Here is a 17,489-nt window from a genome sequence, read left to right as displayed (position 1 = left end):
TTGACATTTGCTCCACAGTAATAGAGAACAGCAACAGAACACAAAAACGTATGGTATAGTATACAATGTACTGTATAATAACAACAACAGCCTAACGAACAACCCAAATTACCTATACACTGAGTGTACAAAACATTAAAAACACCTTTTGCCCTCAGAACAGCCTTAATTCTTCAGGACATGGACTCGACAAGGTGTCGAGAGTGTTCCACAGGGATGATGGCCCTTGTTGACACCAATGCTTCCCACAGTTGTGTCAAGTTGTCTGGATGTCCTTTGGGTGGTGGACCATTCTTGATACACATGGGAAACTGTTGAGCATGAAAAACCCAGCAGCTTCACAGTTCTTGACACAAACCAGTATGCCTGGCACCTACTACCTACCGTAAGGCACTTCAATATTTTGTCTTGCCCATTCACCGTCTGAATGGCACACATACACAATTCATGTCGCAATTATCTCAAGGCTTAAAAATCCTTCTTTAACCTGTCTCCTCCCCTTCATCTACACTGATTGAAGTGGATTTAACAAGTGACATCAATATGGGATCATAGCTTTCACCTAGATTCACCTGGTCAATCTATGTCATGGAAAGAGTTCATAATGTTGTATAGACTCAGTGTACATTAGATTGTCACAAGAGTTTTAAATGGCAGTTCATTATACATTTTAAAGGCATGAAGTTAACATAACACAATTGATTTGAGCCAAATTAAAAGATACATTATTTTCTGTAGTAGATTCCATGGTTTATTGTAGCATATATGCTATTCATTCAACACATGATCTCTCTATTGTATAACTACACTCACAATATTCCCACTTTCCCTGACTTACTGAGTTATTAAGCAATAAGGCACAAGGTGGTGTGGTATACCAATATACTATGCACGACGCTTCGCAGAGTGCCTGGGCACAGCCCTTAGCCATGGTATATTGGCCATATACAACAAGCCCCGAGGTGCCTTATTGCTATTATAAACAGGTTACCAACGTAATTAGAGCAGTAAAAATACATGTTTTGTCATACCCGTGGTATACCGGTCTGATATACCACGGCTGTCAGACAATCAGCATTCAGGGCTCGAACCAGCTATTTTATAATATAGTATTATATGGCGGCAGGTAGCCTAGTGGTTAGAGCGTTGGGCCAGTAACCGAAAGGTTGGATCGAATCCCCGAGGTGACAAGGTACAAATCTGTCGTTCTGCCCCTGAACAAGGCAGTTAACCCGCTGTTCCTAGGCCGTCATTGTAAATAAGAATTTGTTATTAACTGACTTGCCTAGTTAAATAAAGGTTACATTTAAAAAAAGGTTACATTTATATATATATCTATTATAATAGTGTAGTATCAGTCACAGAGCCCCAACTAACCTGGGAGGAGCAGTGCGGACGTGCTCGCCCTGTCGATTGTGCCTGGAACTGATCCAGATCACCAGGGCTGGATTGGCTCCAGGTGCAAAAAAAGCTGGCAGGCACATTGAAGAGGGACCTCTCCAAGATCCGGCTGTTCAGTTCAGCGCAGAGCAGACAGTCGGCTTGTAGCTGCCAGATAGACTGCTGCGTTACAGTGGGATAAAGTCATATTGTTTTATATGACTTCCATTGCTTTCTGGAACGTATTTGAATCGAGAATGGACGATAGAGTGACGATATAATTTCTGGTTAGTTGTCAGGGAGTTTCTGGAATTTGCTTTCAGTTTCTTGCTTGTCAATGATTTATTATTTGAGAGTATTTGTTTGGGATGACATACTGTTTACGGACCGTCTGATGGAGATAAAACTGTTAGGCTATAATAACAAATCAAAGGTTTGTGAATTAGGGCTATAGCCTACTGGCACAGCGTGTGATTAGTGTGTGGCAAATTCAAGTTATGGTTTTATAATGTAATGACAATATTCTAATATTATTTTCAAATGTGTTATTTTAGAAATCTGTTTTGAATGAAGAATTTGAACAGGGATTGCCCATCTCCGAATGACGGGATTTGTGCGCATTTTGGGTTGCAGTCATTCAAGAAAATTGGTTGGCTCGTCATCGCCTTGAGTGACTTTGCTTGGTTTTTGTTTTGAGCTCTCCCAGAAATGGTGGGGCACCTACATTTACAAGCTATGGATGACAGTCTGAAAGGAAAGAATCGGGAGGGACTGCTTGACAGTCCGGATTCGGGACTCCCTCCGAGTCCAAGTCCGCCCTTCTATTCGCTGTCCCCCGGTCTGCTCGAGTCGCGCTCCGGGAGTTGTACGACGCCAGTCGAGAACCATGGATACTATAAAAAGGAGAGCAAAGAAGGCAAACTGGTAAGCAACAATTGATCATGTGTTTTGATAGCTTACAAGTGCCGCTGGCTCTGCGCATTGTGCGCAACAAGTGCGCAATTCTGAATTTTAAAAAAAAACTGAAATTGTTTGAGCAAGACAAGAAGGAATTGCAGCTATGTACTCTCCGATTGACTTTATTGTTAAACCATGTGTCCGTCATGGTAGTATGTAAACTGTTTTGTTTTTAACAGATACATGAATTTGCACATTTCTTACTCCTAAACATCTGGTTTTCCTCTTACTGTTGGAATTTCACTGGTGCAGCGCATAGGCCTAGTCATTTTCTGATTCAGTATTATCATTCGAAATCATATAGTTGAATGAATTCTGACATGTCTTGATGATTGCTTGGATTCAGGTTCATTAATCTCAAACAATAATAAACAAGTTTATGGATAAATTATTGATAGGCCTCAGATCAGACATCTAGGATGTCTGATCATCAAGTCCTATAGGCTACAAGTATTATGTGTTATAATACTTGTAGGTATTATGTGTTATAATACTTGTAGGTATTATGTGTTATAATACTTGTAGGTATTATGTGTTATAATACTTGTAGGTAATATGTTTTATAATACTTGTAGGTAATATGTTTTATAATACCTGTAGGTAATATGTGTTATAATACCTGTAGGTAATATGTGTTATAATACCTGTAGGTAATATGTGTTATAATACCTGTAGGTAATATGTGTTATAATACCTGTAGGTATTATGTATTATAATACTTGTAGGTATTATGTATTATAATACTTGTAGGTATTATGTGTTATAATACTTGTAGGTATTATGTGTTATAATACTTGTAGGTATTATGTGTTATAATACTTGTAGGTATTATGTGTTATAATACTTGTAGCCTATAGGACTGGATGAAATAGAACCAATGGGCTAGCTTTCTCTCATTTCTGTGTTAAAATGGATTCAATTGTTTGTGATGATTTTGTCATTTGTAATAATTAACTTCTCACTGCAGAAACCCCAAGAGAAGCAGCGTCCAAAACACCCTCTCTGTTAATGTTCCATGAAAGGGATAAGCATCAACCTGGGTTATTTCCAATTCTTTTGATATGTTCTTGCCTCTTGAGTGAATATTTAACAATACTTAAGAGTCACTGAGGAATGTTACAAGAGTCACAGCGGATGTCAAACATCTCTCTCTGTCTGTCCCATTCGTGATGGAATAGTTTGCAAGTTCATTGGCAGCCCAGGGTTGAAGTCACCAATAGAAACAAACAGAACTCTAGGTCAATGTGTAAACACTTTAACCTTGTGAGTGTGTGTGGCGGTAGCAAAGGAAATGGGTGAGGGGACAAAACAGAGTGTGATTGTGATTATATCTGATTAGTTCCTTGGGTCTGTTGTGGTCTCCATTACTGACAACTCTCAGGTTAATACCCTCTTGTCGACCACACTGCTCATGCAGCATATTACACTATAACCTGGCTTTACCCTTTCACTGCAGCCAACGCCAGCTTGGAAACCAGACAGCCCATATAGGCACATACTTCGGCTTGAAATCCCCAATAAATAGATAGTGTGAATAGTGCCTCACGTGGGAGAGGACACACATTTGATTTATTATTATTTGATCAAGAAATGCAATTTGTGTAATGTTGGTTAGAAATAATAACAGTTGTATCAATCGTTTGCTATGATTTGAGTGAAGTGTAGTAATCCCACTGAGGAAAAAGGTAATTTATATTTAAAAAATAGTTACCAAGGCACCCCTAATTTAACTATCAAAGGAACATGTTCATACAGGTCTAGATGGCATTTATTTGTGCTTTTAGAGGGAAGCCAGCAGCCAACTTCACATACAGTACAATACAGTAGATGGAAGTTGCGTGACACTGGTTTGTTGAGGCCTGAAAGGGAGAGATATGGTCCTAATCCCCTGGATGTGGGGACTGGTGGAGCTCCCCTGCTTTGTGGTTTCCCTTCAAAACAGAAACTTTGATTGGGGCTGATTCTGCTTGTGGTTCCAACACCTTTAATGGGATTGTATATGTATGGAAAAATATATATCTTCCATTAGAAAAGGCTGGCAAAGCATTTTTTTTGTGGGAGTTTGAGCTATTTTCTTTTATATAGAGTATGTGCATGCTTGGCACTGGCAGTAGGCAGACATGCATGCACTTGCAGAAAACTTGACAAGCAGCATATCAGATGAAAGGAGGTTGTCAATGGAGGGGTGAGCAGGTTCAACAGTATCCCCTTGGATAGACATTTATTTGTATCACAGTCAAACTCCTGCTTTATATTCTGGTTATTAAATGGTTTATTACACTGTTATAGCTTCATATGGGGGGAGGCTGAGAGTCCCTCTCACCAGTCAGTGTTCTGGCCCAGTCAAGGAGCACTATAACTATCCCTGCATTAGTGTATAGGACAGAAAGGAGACTCGTGTTGTGAGTCATCTGGTGCTTATTCCAGCTTTAGTGTTGGCATTGATAGTGATGCTGGAGTTTGAGGACATCTACTATACTCAGTCAGAAGTTAACTGTGTGATGATGATGGGCAGTTTTTCCTTACTCCAGGTCCTCGTGATCTACCTCGAGTGTGTGAGAGAGTTGCTCTTTGTCTGAGTGTGTATTGTACTGTATGTAGTGTTATGCTTAGCTGCACACCACGTCGACTAGGTGGGTAGAGAAGTGCTTCCGGGAGAATGAGTTCCGTATGTGTGCAGCTGCCTGGGTACTTTAGATTAGGGATTAACATTTTCCCGAAGATCTACCAAATTTCAATACGGGGAATAAGTTATATTTATCCCGAAAGTCCCGGGAAATACCACAAAAATTGGAAGTGCTCATTTAAAGCCAAGATATGGTTACTATGCCAGGGTTCTCGCAAAATAAGATTGTCACTGCGCCACATTTCCGGCTTGGCTGTGCCACTATGTAAATATTTCACAGCAAGTGAAACTAATGCTAACGATATAGTAACTTTGATCGCCAACGACATTGTTGTAAATTGCGAAACAGGCCGTTCATAAATTCCGAGCGTTATCATGTTCCTAAATTAATTCAGCGAATTTCAGCAGTAGGCCTAGGCTACTGCATATGGACAAAGCGCGCTCGGGACTCACAGAGCGCACCCCGAGTAGGCTATAGCGTTATCGAATCATACAAACTTTGTAACGGCAGTCAAATAAAAGTCAAATGACCAAGCTTGCTAGATAACCTCCAACGAATGACAGAATATCTCCTATTTGGCAAAATCGAGTTAATAATTATACAGACCAGCTAATAAATAACGGGGACATGAAGAGAGGACATTGATAAAATATCTAGGTATCTTAACGGGGACCAACTCAAAAAATATATATCTACTCTCATACCGTTTGGTGATCACACATTCTCTACCAAAGCTCTCATATGGGCAGCAATATGAGACAACGCAAAGAAGTGGGGGAAATGTTATAGGCCTATTTTGACATAGGCTACATAGGCGAGACGTGCTTTGACAAGGCTACCTATGGATTACAATATAAAGTTAGTCATTTTCATGCGAGAAGTAGTCAGGATTTGGGGTTTCAGTGGGATTGTGATGATAGGAAAATAGCTCTATATAAGGCTATATAAGACTACTACTCGAGTCAATAGATAAATTATACTATTGAAGTAGGTTACATTATTGCATGCTAAATGTTTCTAGTCAGTGATAGATGAGCAAACGAATAAATGAGCTACCACTTCCACTGGTCCAGCCAGAGTTCAATTAACCAAATATACAGACAGAGATTCAGTGAAGCAAAATCACAATGATTGATTATCAGACAAGTCACATGCTTTTTGGTCGGGAGTTGGACAGGCTACTACACGAGAGAAGAGCAACATCCACGTGTAGGCCGATAACATGCTAGTAAAATGTTCTTATCAACTAATATATGAGCAAACTAGAATAAAGAGTATCATTAGCACTCACCTCAATTTAGCTAACATGTCCCCAGCCTAATTGTTACCAAATATCCAAACGGAAATCAGTGAAAACTAAAATGTGACATTGATTGATTTATCAACAAGTGTCCCGACGGCTTGTCTCAAAAAAGCTCGATGGCGCTGTCCCAATCAAAACGGTGCTGAAATTATAACTATTGCTAAGAATTTATATAACGGTTGGATATGACTTTCGAACTTTCAGTATAAGCAAGAATTTGATACATGCCTTCAATTGCATTAGCCTACTTTATTCCAATATTTTTATAATTAGTTGATCATAACTAAACTGAGTTTTTCTCACCGCTTTTGTTTCCTTGTCTCTACTCCAGTTTAAATCAATATAGCTTACTGTTTTCTAGAAATCAGGCTTTTTGTGGGGGGTTCGGTCTCATTTAATTTTTGTTATGTTGGACCAGGCCTGGGCTTCAGCTCACCGGGCTTGGGTAGGACCGGGATCACATTTTCAGTTCTAATGAGAACTCTAAACTGCATTCGGATCTTGTGTGCAGTCCAGCAATGTCAATTATGCGTGTGCTTTCAATTATGGCGACTTTGTGTGCTATATATGCTAGGCTAAAGGCTTCCATGTGACAACCTGTTTGTATAATGTGCTATGTGTGTGTTTTGTGGAAATGCTGTAGTGCGACATTGGGTGAAAATTGAATTTCCCTTGTCATTACATTTCTTTCGGGAAATGTGAAGAGTGGTCCCGGGACAGTCCCGCGATTCAGGTTGCCAATGTTAATCCCTACTGTAGCTCCTAGCCTGGAGCCCACCTACCATTCACAAGTGTTTACACTTTCAAAGGCTGCCAACATATTCATTCCCCTGGAAAAACAGCGAGGGTGCTGTTCCTGCCAGAGCACAGAAGACATGCCAATCACACTCGTTTAATATGATGATGCCAGGAGCACACAGTGGAAAATTAATGACTTTGCAGATGAAGGTAGATTTACAGAGATTAACAGCAATGAGGGTAGCATGGTTATTGGTTATACTAGCTCTCATCTGAGTGAGAGTGATATACTCAGCAGAGCTGAAGTTGCAAGCTGGGGTACAGTTCAGCCTACAGAGTGAGGTTTTGTCCGGTTCCAATTAGGGGGTTCGGGTAAAACGAGCTGTGTGCTGCACAGTGAAATGAGTGGCAACTCTGCTGTGCCTGTTCTGACCTGTCCCAAGAGCAATTGTATGTGCAGCCAAACCTTAATATGTGACAACTTTCCTCGATCTACCCTTTGTAATGACAGAGAGAGAAAGAGAGGCAGAGAAAGAGAGCTGGTGGGAACAGAATGATATAGCTGATTCAGGAAGTGTGTGTTTGGAGAGATCCTGTTATTACACATAAAAGTGTTAGTTGGACGTCTTGGACTCACAACGAAACGTATTGTCTGGATGGCATTATGACTAGATGTCATCCGTGCGTGCCTCTGGGCTAAGACAGCAGCACTGTATAGACTTGGCAAAGGATTTAGAATTTGCTAATTGGTTCCAGAAGCAGTAGCTAAAGTGTAGGGGTTTGTGCCTATTACTTTATTGGTCTCTAGGCAGACGGTGGGACAGGACAGCAGAGTCCCTATGCAGAGGCCTTCTCATAGGGTCTTTCTCAGTCAGAATGCTGGGTGTAACAGGTGAACCAAGTCTGGAGCATAGGGAAGATCTAACACTGACTAGACTGTATTTCACTCTATGATGACATGATCTAACCCGTTTGTCAGACTCAGCCGTATGTGAGACAGTTGTTTTAACCTTTATTTAACTAGGCAAGTCAGTTAAGTTCCAATTCTTATTTACAATGAAGACCTACTGGGGAGCAGTGGGTTAACTGCCTTGTTCAGGTGCAGAACGACCTTGTCAGCTCAGGGATTCGATCCAGCAGCCTTTCAGTTACTGGCCCAACGCTCTAACCACTAGGCTACCTGCCGCCTGCCGCTCTAACCACTAGGCTACCTGCCGCTCTAACCACTAGGCTACCTGCCACCTGCCGCTCTAACCACTAGGCTACCTGCCGCCTGCTGTGCTAACCACTAGGCTACCTGCCGCCTGCTGTGCTAACCACTAGGCTACCTGCCGCTCTAACCACTAGGCTACCTGCTGCTCTAACCACTAGGCTACCTGCCGCTCTAACCACTAGGCTACCTGCCGCTCTAACCACTAGGCTACCTGCCGCTCTAACCACTAGGCTACCTGCCGCCTGCCGCTCTAACCACTAGGCTACCTGCCGCCTGCCGCTCTAACCACTAGGCTACCTGCCGCTTTAACCACTAGGCTACCTGCCGCCTGCCACTCTAACCACTAGGCTACATACTCTGATGAGATGCATACAGTACGTACCATAAGGTTGACAACACTGACCACAAGGCTTCATTCATTTACAGTCAATTGAAATCCAATTAACCGAAACATGTATGTGACCTCTCTGGGACAGTGTTGTGTTGTGTTGTGTTGTACAGACAGACAGACAGGACAGACAGACAGGACAGACAGACAGACAGACAGGACAGACAGTAGCCTCTCTCCTGTCCTGGTCAGCCATGTCTGCTGTTGGCTGGGCTGGTGTGTGTGTCTGGACTGCTGGCTCTCTGTGGGGTTGATTTAGTGGAGGGAGCAGAACGATTCTAATGACTTGAGCAGGTGGAGCAGTGACATTGCCCAGGTTCAGGACACAAAGAGGTGAAGGGACACTCAACTAGCCCCCTCAGCTACACAACAGGCAGACATGCTGGCTTTGTAAGTTCTTTCAGAAGCATAACACTAGGCTGCTTGGGGGCTCAGTAAAAAGAGATTTACAGCTACTGTAACAATTCATACAGCCTTGTCCCACTATGTAACTATGTGAACGAAAAAAAGTAGTGGTGTTCTGTTTGCTACTTGTTGCGTAGACATGCATCACCATTTCCTCTATCTAGCCAAGCTGTGTTCATCTATTGTAGCTGTGTTGTGTGAATGCTGGGGGAGATAACACAGGACTCCTCATGTGAGTTCCTGTCCTGTTATAGGTGGATTCAGAGCCTGCATCTTTGCATTAGGTAGAGAGCACTACTAGTGGGATCTCGCAGGACAGTCTGTGATGACACCTACTCTTGCCTGTAGAATGGATTCTGCCAGCTCACTTCCCTCACCTGCCAGCTCACTTCCCCTCACCACTAGTAGGTTTGTTTTTACACATTAACAGGGGGTAAAGTGATGGATTTATATGAATGGCCTGCCTAACCACATACCTCTATCCTCCCCTAGCTGCCGTACCTTCTCCTGAACTCAACGGGGACGGACCCGAGGGCACGCATGTACCCTGTGTTCTTTGGGGAGAGCATCGAGGTCAACCCAAAACCTGAAACAGAGATCAAGTGAGTGACCCTTCACCAAACTACATACAGAATGGGTTGTTATTAATAGTAGGGCTGTGACAGTCATGGAATTTTGGATGACGGTAATTGGCCAGCCAAATGACCGCGTTCACCGTAATAACCGTTCGAATAGCATTTCTTTCAAAAAATATCTATATACAGTACCAGTCAAAAGTTTGGACACACCTACTCATTCAAGGGCTTTCTTTATTTTTACTATTATCAACATTCTAGAATAATAGTGAAGACATCAAAACTATAAAATAACACATATGGAATCATATTGTAAGCAAAAAAGTGTTAAACTCAAAATATATTTATATTCTTCAAAAGTAGCCATCCTTGATGACAGCTTTGCACATTCTTGGCATTCTCTCAACCAGCTTCATGAGGTAGTCACCTGCAATGCTTTTCCAACAGTCTTGAAGGAGGTCACACATATGCTGAGAAACTTGTTGGCTGCTTTTCCTTCACTCTGCGGTCCAACTCATCCCAAACCATCTCAATTGGGTTGAGGTTGGGTGATTGTGGAAGCTAGGTCATCTGATGCAGCACTCCATCACACTCCTTCTTGGTCAAATAGTCCTTACATAGCCTGGAGGTGTGTTTTGGGTCATTGTCCTGTTGAAAAACAAATGATAGTCCCACTAAGCGCAAACCAGATGGGATGGCGTATCGCTGGAGAATGCTCTGGTAGCTATGCTGGTAAAGTGTGCCTTGAATTCTAAATAAATCAGAGTGTCACCAGCAAAGCACCCCCACACCATCACACCTCCTCCTCCATGCTTCACGGTGGGAACCACACATGCGGAGATCATCCGTTCAGCTACTCTGTGTCTCACAAAGACACTGGTTGGAACCAAAAATCTCAAATTCTGACTCATCAGACCAAAGGACAGATTTCCACCGGTCGAATGTCCATTGCTCGTGTTTCTTTGAACGGGGTGTGGTGGTGGGTGCCAGGCGCACCGGTTTGTGTTAAGTGTGTTGAAGTGATCAACAAGAAGAGGTCGAAGAAGATTCAGAATAAGTAAATGACGACCAACAAAGTCTAATGACACCATTAAAATATATATCAATGTGTCTCAATGTCATGTCTGCATTGTTCTCTAGATGGACAAGCTGAACATTCCAGTGAAATATCAGCAGCTGCTGACAGAGAATCAACTCGATGGAGCGTCTCTGGTGTATGGGCGCAGCAGTGAGATCGGACATGCCAAAAAAACACTTTCATTCAATGAGTGAGTGCATTGGTGTTCAGTCAGGCGCTTTCTTTGAGCGAAAGCTAACCCACACACGTGTGTGCGGAATAAATAAAATAAAAAATAAATAAAAAGTAGTTACATAATAAAACGTCTTTTTGTAAATAAAAAAAAAACACTTATTTTATAAGCTTTTACAAGTCTCTTCTTCTTATTGGTGTCCTTTTGTAATGGTTTCTTTCCAGCAATTCGACCATGAAGGCCTGATTCACGCAGTCTCCTCTGAACAGTTGATGTTGTGATGTGTCTGTTAATTGCAATCTGAGGTGCAGTTAAAGTAATGATGGACTGTGGTTTCTCTTTGCCTATTTGAGCTGTTCTTGCCATAATATGGACTTGGTCTTTTACCAAATAGGGCTATCTTCTGTATACCCCCCTACCTTGTCACAACACATCTGATTGGCTCAAACGCATTAAGGAGGAAAGAAATTCCACAAATTAACATTTAACAAGTCACACCTGTTAATTGAAATGCATTCCACTACCTCATGAAGCTGGTTGAGAGAATGCCAAGAGTGTGCAAAGCTGTCATCAAGGCAAAGTTTTTCTACCTTGAATAATAAAATATACACTGCTCAAAAAAATAAAGGGAACACTTAAACAACACATCCTAGATCTGAATGAAATAAATAATCTTATTAAATACTTTTTTCTTTACATAGTTGAATGTGCTGACAACAAAATCACACAAAAATAATCAATGGAAATCCAATTTATCAACCCATGGAGGTCTGGATTTGGAGTCACACTCAAAATTAAAGTGGAAAACCACACTACAGGCTGATCCAACTTTGATGTAATGTCCTTAAAACAAGTCAAAATGAGGCTCAGTAGTGTGTGTGGCCTCCACGTGCCTGTATGACCTCCCTACAATGCCTGGGCATGCTCCTGATGAGGTGGCGGATGGTCTCCTGAGGGATCTCCTCCCAGACATGGACTAAAGCATCCGCCAACTCCTGGACAGTCTGTGGTGCAACGTGGCGTTGGTGGATGGAGCGAGACATGATGTCCCAGATGTGCTCAATTGGATTCAGGTCTGGGGAACGGGCGGGCCAGTCCATAGCATCAATGCCTTCCTCTTGCAGGAACTGCTGACACACTCCAGCCACATGAGGTCTAGCATTGTCTTGCATTAGGAGGAACCCAGGGCCAACCGCACCAGCATATGGTCTCACAAGGGGTCTGAGGATCTCATCTCGGTACCTAATGGCAGTCAGGCTACCTCTGGCGAGCACATGGAGGGCTGTGCGGCCCCCCAAAGAAATGCCACCCCACACCATGACTGACCCACCGCCAAACCGGTCATGCTGGAGGATGTTGTAGGCAGCAGAATGTTCTCCACGGCGTCTCCAGACTCTGTCACGTCTGTCACGTGCTCAGTGTGAACCTGCTTTCATCTGTGAAGAGCACAGGGAGCCAGTGGCGAATTTGCCAATGTTGGTGTTCTCTGGCAAATGCCAAACGTCCTGCACGGCGTTGGGCTGTAAGCACAACCCCCACATGTGGACGTCGGGCCCTCATACCACCCTCATGGAGTCTGTTTCTGACCGTTTGAGCAGACACACGGCCTCCTCCACGTCTCCTGATGTATTGGCCTGTCTCCTGGTAGCGGCTCCATGCTCTGGACACTATGCTGACAGACACAGCAAACCTTCTTGCCACAGCTCGCATTGATGTGCCATCCTGGATGAGCTGCACTACCTGAGCCACTTGTGTGGGTTGTAGACTCCGTCTCATGCTACCACTAGAGTGAAAGCACCGCCAGCATTCAAAAGTGACCAAAACATCAGCCAGGAAACATAGGAACTGAGAAGTGGTCTGTGGTCACCACCTGCTGAACCACTCCTTTATTGGGGGTGTCTTGCTAATTGCCTATAATTTCCACCTGTTGTCTATTCCATTTGCACAACAGCATGTGAAATGTATTGTCAATCAGTGTTGCTTCCTAAGTGGACAGTTTGATTTCACAGAAGTGTGATTGACTTGGAGTTACATTGTGTTGTTTAAGTGTTCCCTTTATTTTTTTGAGCAGTGTATTTTGATTTGTTTAACACTCTTTTGGTTACTACATAATTCCATATGTGTTATTTCATAGTTTTGATGTCTTCACTATTATTCTAGATTGTAGAAAATAATATAAATAAAGAAAAACCCTTGAATGTGTCCAAACTTTTGACTGGTACTGTGTATATACATTTTGACATAAAGTACATTTTATCCTCCGCTCCTGACTGCATGTGATGCCATAGAAATAGAATGAATAGAACAAGTGTCCCCATTTAAGTCAATGATGGCATAATGGGTGGACTGGCGACCATTGCAAAGCAGGAAGTAAAAGAAGGAAGTGTACCCAAATTTGTTGATTCATCTCAACTGACATCACAAAAAAACAGTCCATTGCATGAGCCACATCAGTTAACATCATTTGAATGAACATTCTACATTGCCATGGAAATGATTGCATCACAATACCAGGCAGCGATTACAAGTGTACCTATGAGTATACAAGTCAAATTGCCACACGAATGCCCGGCTGTCTGGTCTTTAGTCAGTCTGGTCTTTAGTCAGTCTGGTCTTTAGTCAGTTGATCGCCCCCCCCCCCCCCCCCCCCAAAGAATGATGGTCTTTATCCATAACCGTCTGTTACACAGTTATACAGTAATTGTGGCAGCCCTACTTAATAGTGCCATCTAGTGATCAGCTTCAATACCAATTATTGCTTAATCTATTACTTCATGTTTGCCCTTCAAAGTACTTCAATACTTAATCCAATGTCTTTGGTTCTACTCCCCAGGTGTAACTCTGAGGTGAAGTACGACTCGGACAAGCACTACCGGGACCAGGTGTACTGCGCTCCCGTTCCAACGGTGACGTCCTACAGCGAGACGGTCGTTGCCATGCAGAACTGCACCTGGAGGAGTTACAAGTCGCAGGTATACCTAGAGCCGCGCCAGAGGCCCCTGCACTACCAGAGCACCACCATTGTGTACCCCAAACACGCCAAGAACACTTACCGCACCACGCTCAACTACAACGCTACGGGCTCCCGCCGCTGGTTTGTCTCCACCGTCCAGCTGGAGTCCAGTGAGGACAGCAGCCCCTGCATCATCTATACAGAGGACCTCTAAACCTGATCCCAGACCTGCCTGGCTAATCCTACTGTTATGGAATGGACACACACACACACACACACACACACCCATATTGCATAATGTATTAGGGGTACTGTAGGGGAAGTACAGTGAATCACATAGGCCTTTAAAGAGCTGTACTTCATGGTTCATTATTTGTCTGAGTTGAGCGCTGCCAGTCTGTAGCCTCCTCTCATCTCCAGACACACCTTTGATAGTTGAGCATGACTAATTAAGGCTTGACGGTAGCATGTTACACATCTTGTTGGACTGTCAATATGTATTATAGAAATGACATTCAGTAATGCTCAAAAGGGAAAATGTGTGAATACACAGACAGACTCATGAAAAGCAGCCTTTGTGTAAATGATGTGGGTATTCTGAAAAGAGGGGGAAACAGAAATGCAATACTTAGAATTTGAAAGATTGGACCAAAGATTTTGTATCAAAGGAGGTTTCACCCTAGTAGTGAGTCATGTCTTTGTCTCAACCTCATCGAACTGTCAGAAAGGACTCCTGCATTAGATCTACTTCACAACTGTGCATTTTTCTCATCACAACATGTCTTGAGGATGTCATGAGCACATAATTTTCACCTCGTGATGTTAAACTCCTCTCTGCAGCTCTACTGTCTTGCTTTGACACCAAAACACATCTTTATGACATAAACTCTAGAATCTGCCTTTTTTTTGTTTGATAGACAAAGGTCTTTTAAAGTTAAATATCACATTCTCTTACCATTTTCTACAACCAATCAGAAACAGAGTCTTAGCAGGCCCTTAAACAGCAGGCAGACAGACAGTCAAGGTTTCTGTTATAGAATGCCTCTGGTGAAGGAGATGCTCTTTGTTGCTGCCATAACTACAACATGCCAGTTGGAAATGTCGAACTTGGATCCAGAGAGGAGGAGGGAGAGCAGAGCTAACCAGTTAATACTGTGACTAGCTGGGCAAACCTGAGGAACATTTCTGTCTGTTTTTAGACAGCTCTAACCTCCGATGTCCTGGTTGTTTGGCAGACTGGTAAACACAACCATAAAAATCCCAACAGCTACTCTCTCCAGCACACTGTTGTAATATACTGGATAAGGAAATGGGTGGCTTGGATTTATATACTGCTGTCAGGTGATTTTGTAGGAAAATAATACAGATGTAATATAGATTATTAAGAATTGCCTGATCTGGCTCACAACCTCTTTTTGTCTGTCTTATATACATATGGATTATGGAACCTGGTAAATGTTGAACTGTGTATTATGAATTCAGATTACTTAACTCAGGTTTTTTTTTTTTAATCTCTACTCTATTTCATTGAAAATGTGTATTCCCTACTTTTAATTGACATATTGAGCAATTAAAAAAAATGAAAACTGCAGTTAATGTAGGTGTTGAAAATGTACAAAGAAAGGTGTGTTTTATACACTCAAGAATATGGACAGAAGAAAGTAAGGAGAGAAAGTGAAGAGAGGCTGTGCAGTTTTATCAGTGGTTTTTGGAGGGTTTCTTGAGGGTTAAGATGTTCTGAATACTTACAATACTGAGGGTTTGAACCATAGGTATTATAGTGGCTTGCACAGAAAGATAGTTCACTGGAAAGATTGTTGTGGGTTTATGTGATGTGCAGAAGGTATCTGAGAAGTCATTATTGGTACGTTTGAGTTGATGAAAATCTAGGGGTCTGTTTTTGGTTGTTTTTCTTATTATTAAAGTTAGCGAACACTAACGGTTGATTTCGTTCTTGTAAAATACTTTCCTGTTGTATATGTGGTATTGAGGCGTTCTCTTTATATTTTTGTATATTTTCTGTCAATCATCTTTTTTTGTTTTGGACAAGAGAAAATAATTTAAAAAGACAAATGTATATCTTAATTGAATAAAAAACTAAATTCCAAAACACAAAGTGCACTATGGCCTCTTGTATTCTCAGTATTTTATTTTCAGCAGATTAAAAGAGCCTTAGAGCCTGGAACACAAAGCTGCAGTATTGACACCCTGACTTAAATTCACAGCAGCATTCCCATGGCTTCTCTAAAGTTAAAGATAGGGCCAGGAAGAAACAATCCATACAGCCCCTCTGTTATTAAAGACAGGCCATTATTTTAATGTTGTGTTCACCACAAAGGAAAGGAATATCATTTATCCAGCAGCAGCACAGGAAAAAGGAAGTTCCCCAGACATAGAGCGCCAGGGAAAAGGTCACATTAAATGTGGCGCAACTACTTAACTGTTGAAGGTTCTGCCCTGCCTCACACTTCAGGAGTAAACGAGTGAGAGAAGGAGAGGAAAAATGAAAATGAGAAGCTCATAGACTTGAAAGTAAAAAAGGCAGAACTTTCCCCAGAAACACATATCAATTACAGTCAACACTTCTACAATTATCATGGTCGTTTCCAAAGCTTGAATATTTAGCATCTATAACTCAAGCACTATTCTGTCCCATGAATCCATCCTATTAATATCCAAGTGATATTAAAATAACAGCAGCTCTGCCTCTCTCGTTTGGCAGAGGGCACGTAGAAGGGTTTGGGTGTATGCCTCAGAGCCCCATGGTCTTCTCAGTAGCACAAATCCATCAGCACCTCCTTCCTCACTCTGAAGCTAATAGCACCAGACAGGATTAAGATGTCACACAGGAGCTGTGACTGGGGCTTGGGCCCAACCAAGACTTTACAACTAAATGCTCCACTCTCATTTGTTCCTCTAAAGCTACAAGGCAGTCATTTGTGAAATTGTAGCTAGTCTCAGCACAACAGAGGGACAAACATAAAACATGAGAATAGTTGGTATAACCCAGAGCGATCTATTTAGAAATAAACTCTGTTATAATCCAAAAGTGCTTCTAAAGAAAAGGAAAAGCCGCACTCTAGTAGCTCCGATGCAATCATTTTTTCACCAATGTTGACAGCAGCAGTCTTCATTTTAGCATAATCTGAAAGTGCTCCATACAAGAATTTACAATACTATTCTCCACTTCTGCTTGGAACATTCTCAGCAAATTTAAGGAACTTGACAAAAAAGTTATTTCTTGGTATTTCATTACTTTAACAGAAGGTTTCCTAAATGTTCAAACATGGTTACATAATTATTATTTTTTTTAAATGGTAATGTTCTAGGAACATTCTCTAACTGGTTTAAGAATAGTTCAGGGAACGTTAAGAAATAACGTTCTTCTGTGGGAATTTCAGTACTAAAGCATAGTGTTTCCAACAGGTTTCCTCATGGTTCTAGTTAATGTCAGATTCTCAAATTGGTCCAAGAACATTAACAACGTTCTTTTGTGACAATTTCAGTACTTCAGCATAATGTTTCCTCATGGTTCTATTTAAAGTCATGTTCTTAAATTGTTCTGAGAACGTTAAGAAAACTTTCCATAAAAACCACAAGAAAACTTTAGTAACGTTCAGAGAACTTTCTAAGAATGTTATTTAAAAACATATACATTCCCTTATTAGCATCAACAAAACTCAGGTGTGTTTGCTGTGCC

General features: G+C 41.8%; 1 protein-coding gene across 4 annotated transcripts; it reads left to right on the top strand.

Annotated features, from left to right (window-relative positions):
* Window positions 1–1,463: 1,463 nt before the first annotated feature.
* rflna (refilin A) lies at window positions 1,464–15,905 on the top strand. 4 transcript variants are annotated; one of them, XM_014171814.3, is made up of 4 exons: window positions 1,464–1,667; window positions 1,935–2,304; window positions 9,504–9,613; window positions 13,670–15,905. In XM_014171814.3, exons 2-4 carry the CDS (start codon window positions 2,089–2,091, stop codon window positions 14,001–14,003), a joined length of 660 nt encoding a protein of 219 aa, XP_014027289.2. In that variant the 5' UTR covers window positions 1,464–1,667; window positions 1,935–2,088; the 3' UTR covers window positions 14,004–15,905. The 4 variants fall into 4 exon arrangements, with proteins under 4 accessions (XP_014027289.2, XP_014027291.2, XP_014027288.2 ...); XM_014171816.3 differs by having other exon boundaries at window positions 1,468–1,813; window positions 2,078–2,304; XM_014171813.3 differs by having other exon boundaries at window positions 1,468–1,813.
* The last annotated feature ends 1,584 nt before the right edge of the window (window positions 15,906–17,489 follow it).

This window comes from Salmo salar, chromosome 24 (assembly GCF_965601325.2).
Source record: "Salmo salar chromosome 24, fSalSal1, whole genome shotgun sequence".
NCBI lineage: Eukaryota > Metazoa > Chordata > Actinopteri > Salmoniformes > Salmonidae > Salmo > Salmo salar.
This window is presented reverse-complemented; position numbering and strand designations above follow the sequence as displayed.

What these genes read in the sequence shown, in the direction of transcription:
- rflna (XM_014171814.3), top strand. Translation starts at nt 2,089, where the DNA reads ATGGTGGGGCACCTACATTTACAAGCTATGGATGACAGTCTGAAAGGA. An exon ending in AGAGCAAAGAAGGCAAACTG is followed by an intron (nt 2,305 to 9,503) that starts GTAAGCAACAAT and finishes ATCCTCCCCTAG; the next exon opens with CTGCCGTACCTTCTCCTGAA. An exon ending in AAACCTGAAACAGAGATCAA is followed by an intron (nt 9,614 to 13,669) that starts GTGAGTGACCCT and finishes TCTACTCCCCAG; the next exon opens with GTGTAACTCTGAGGTGAAGT.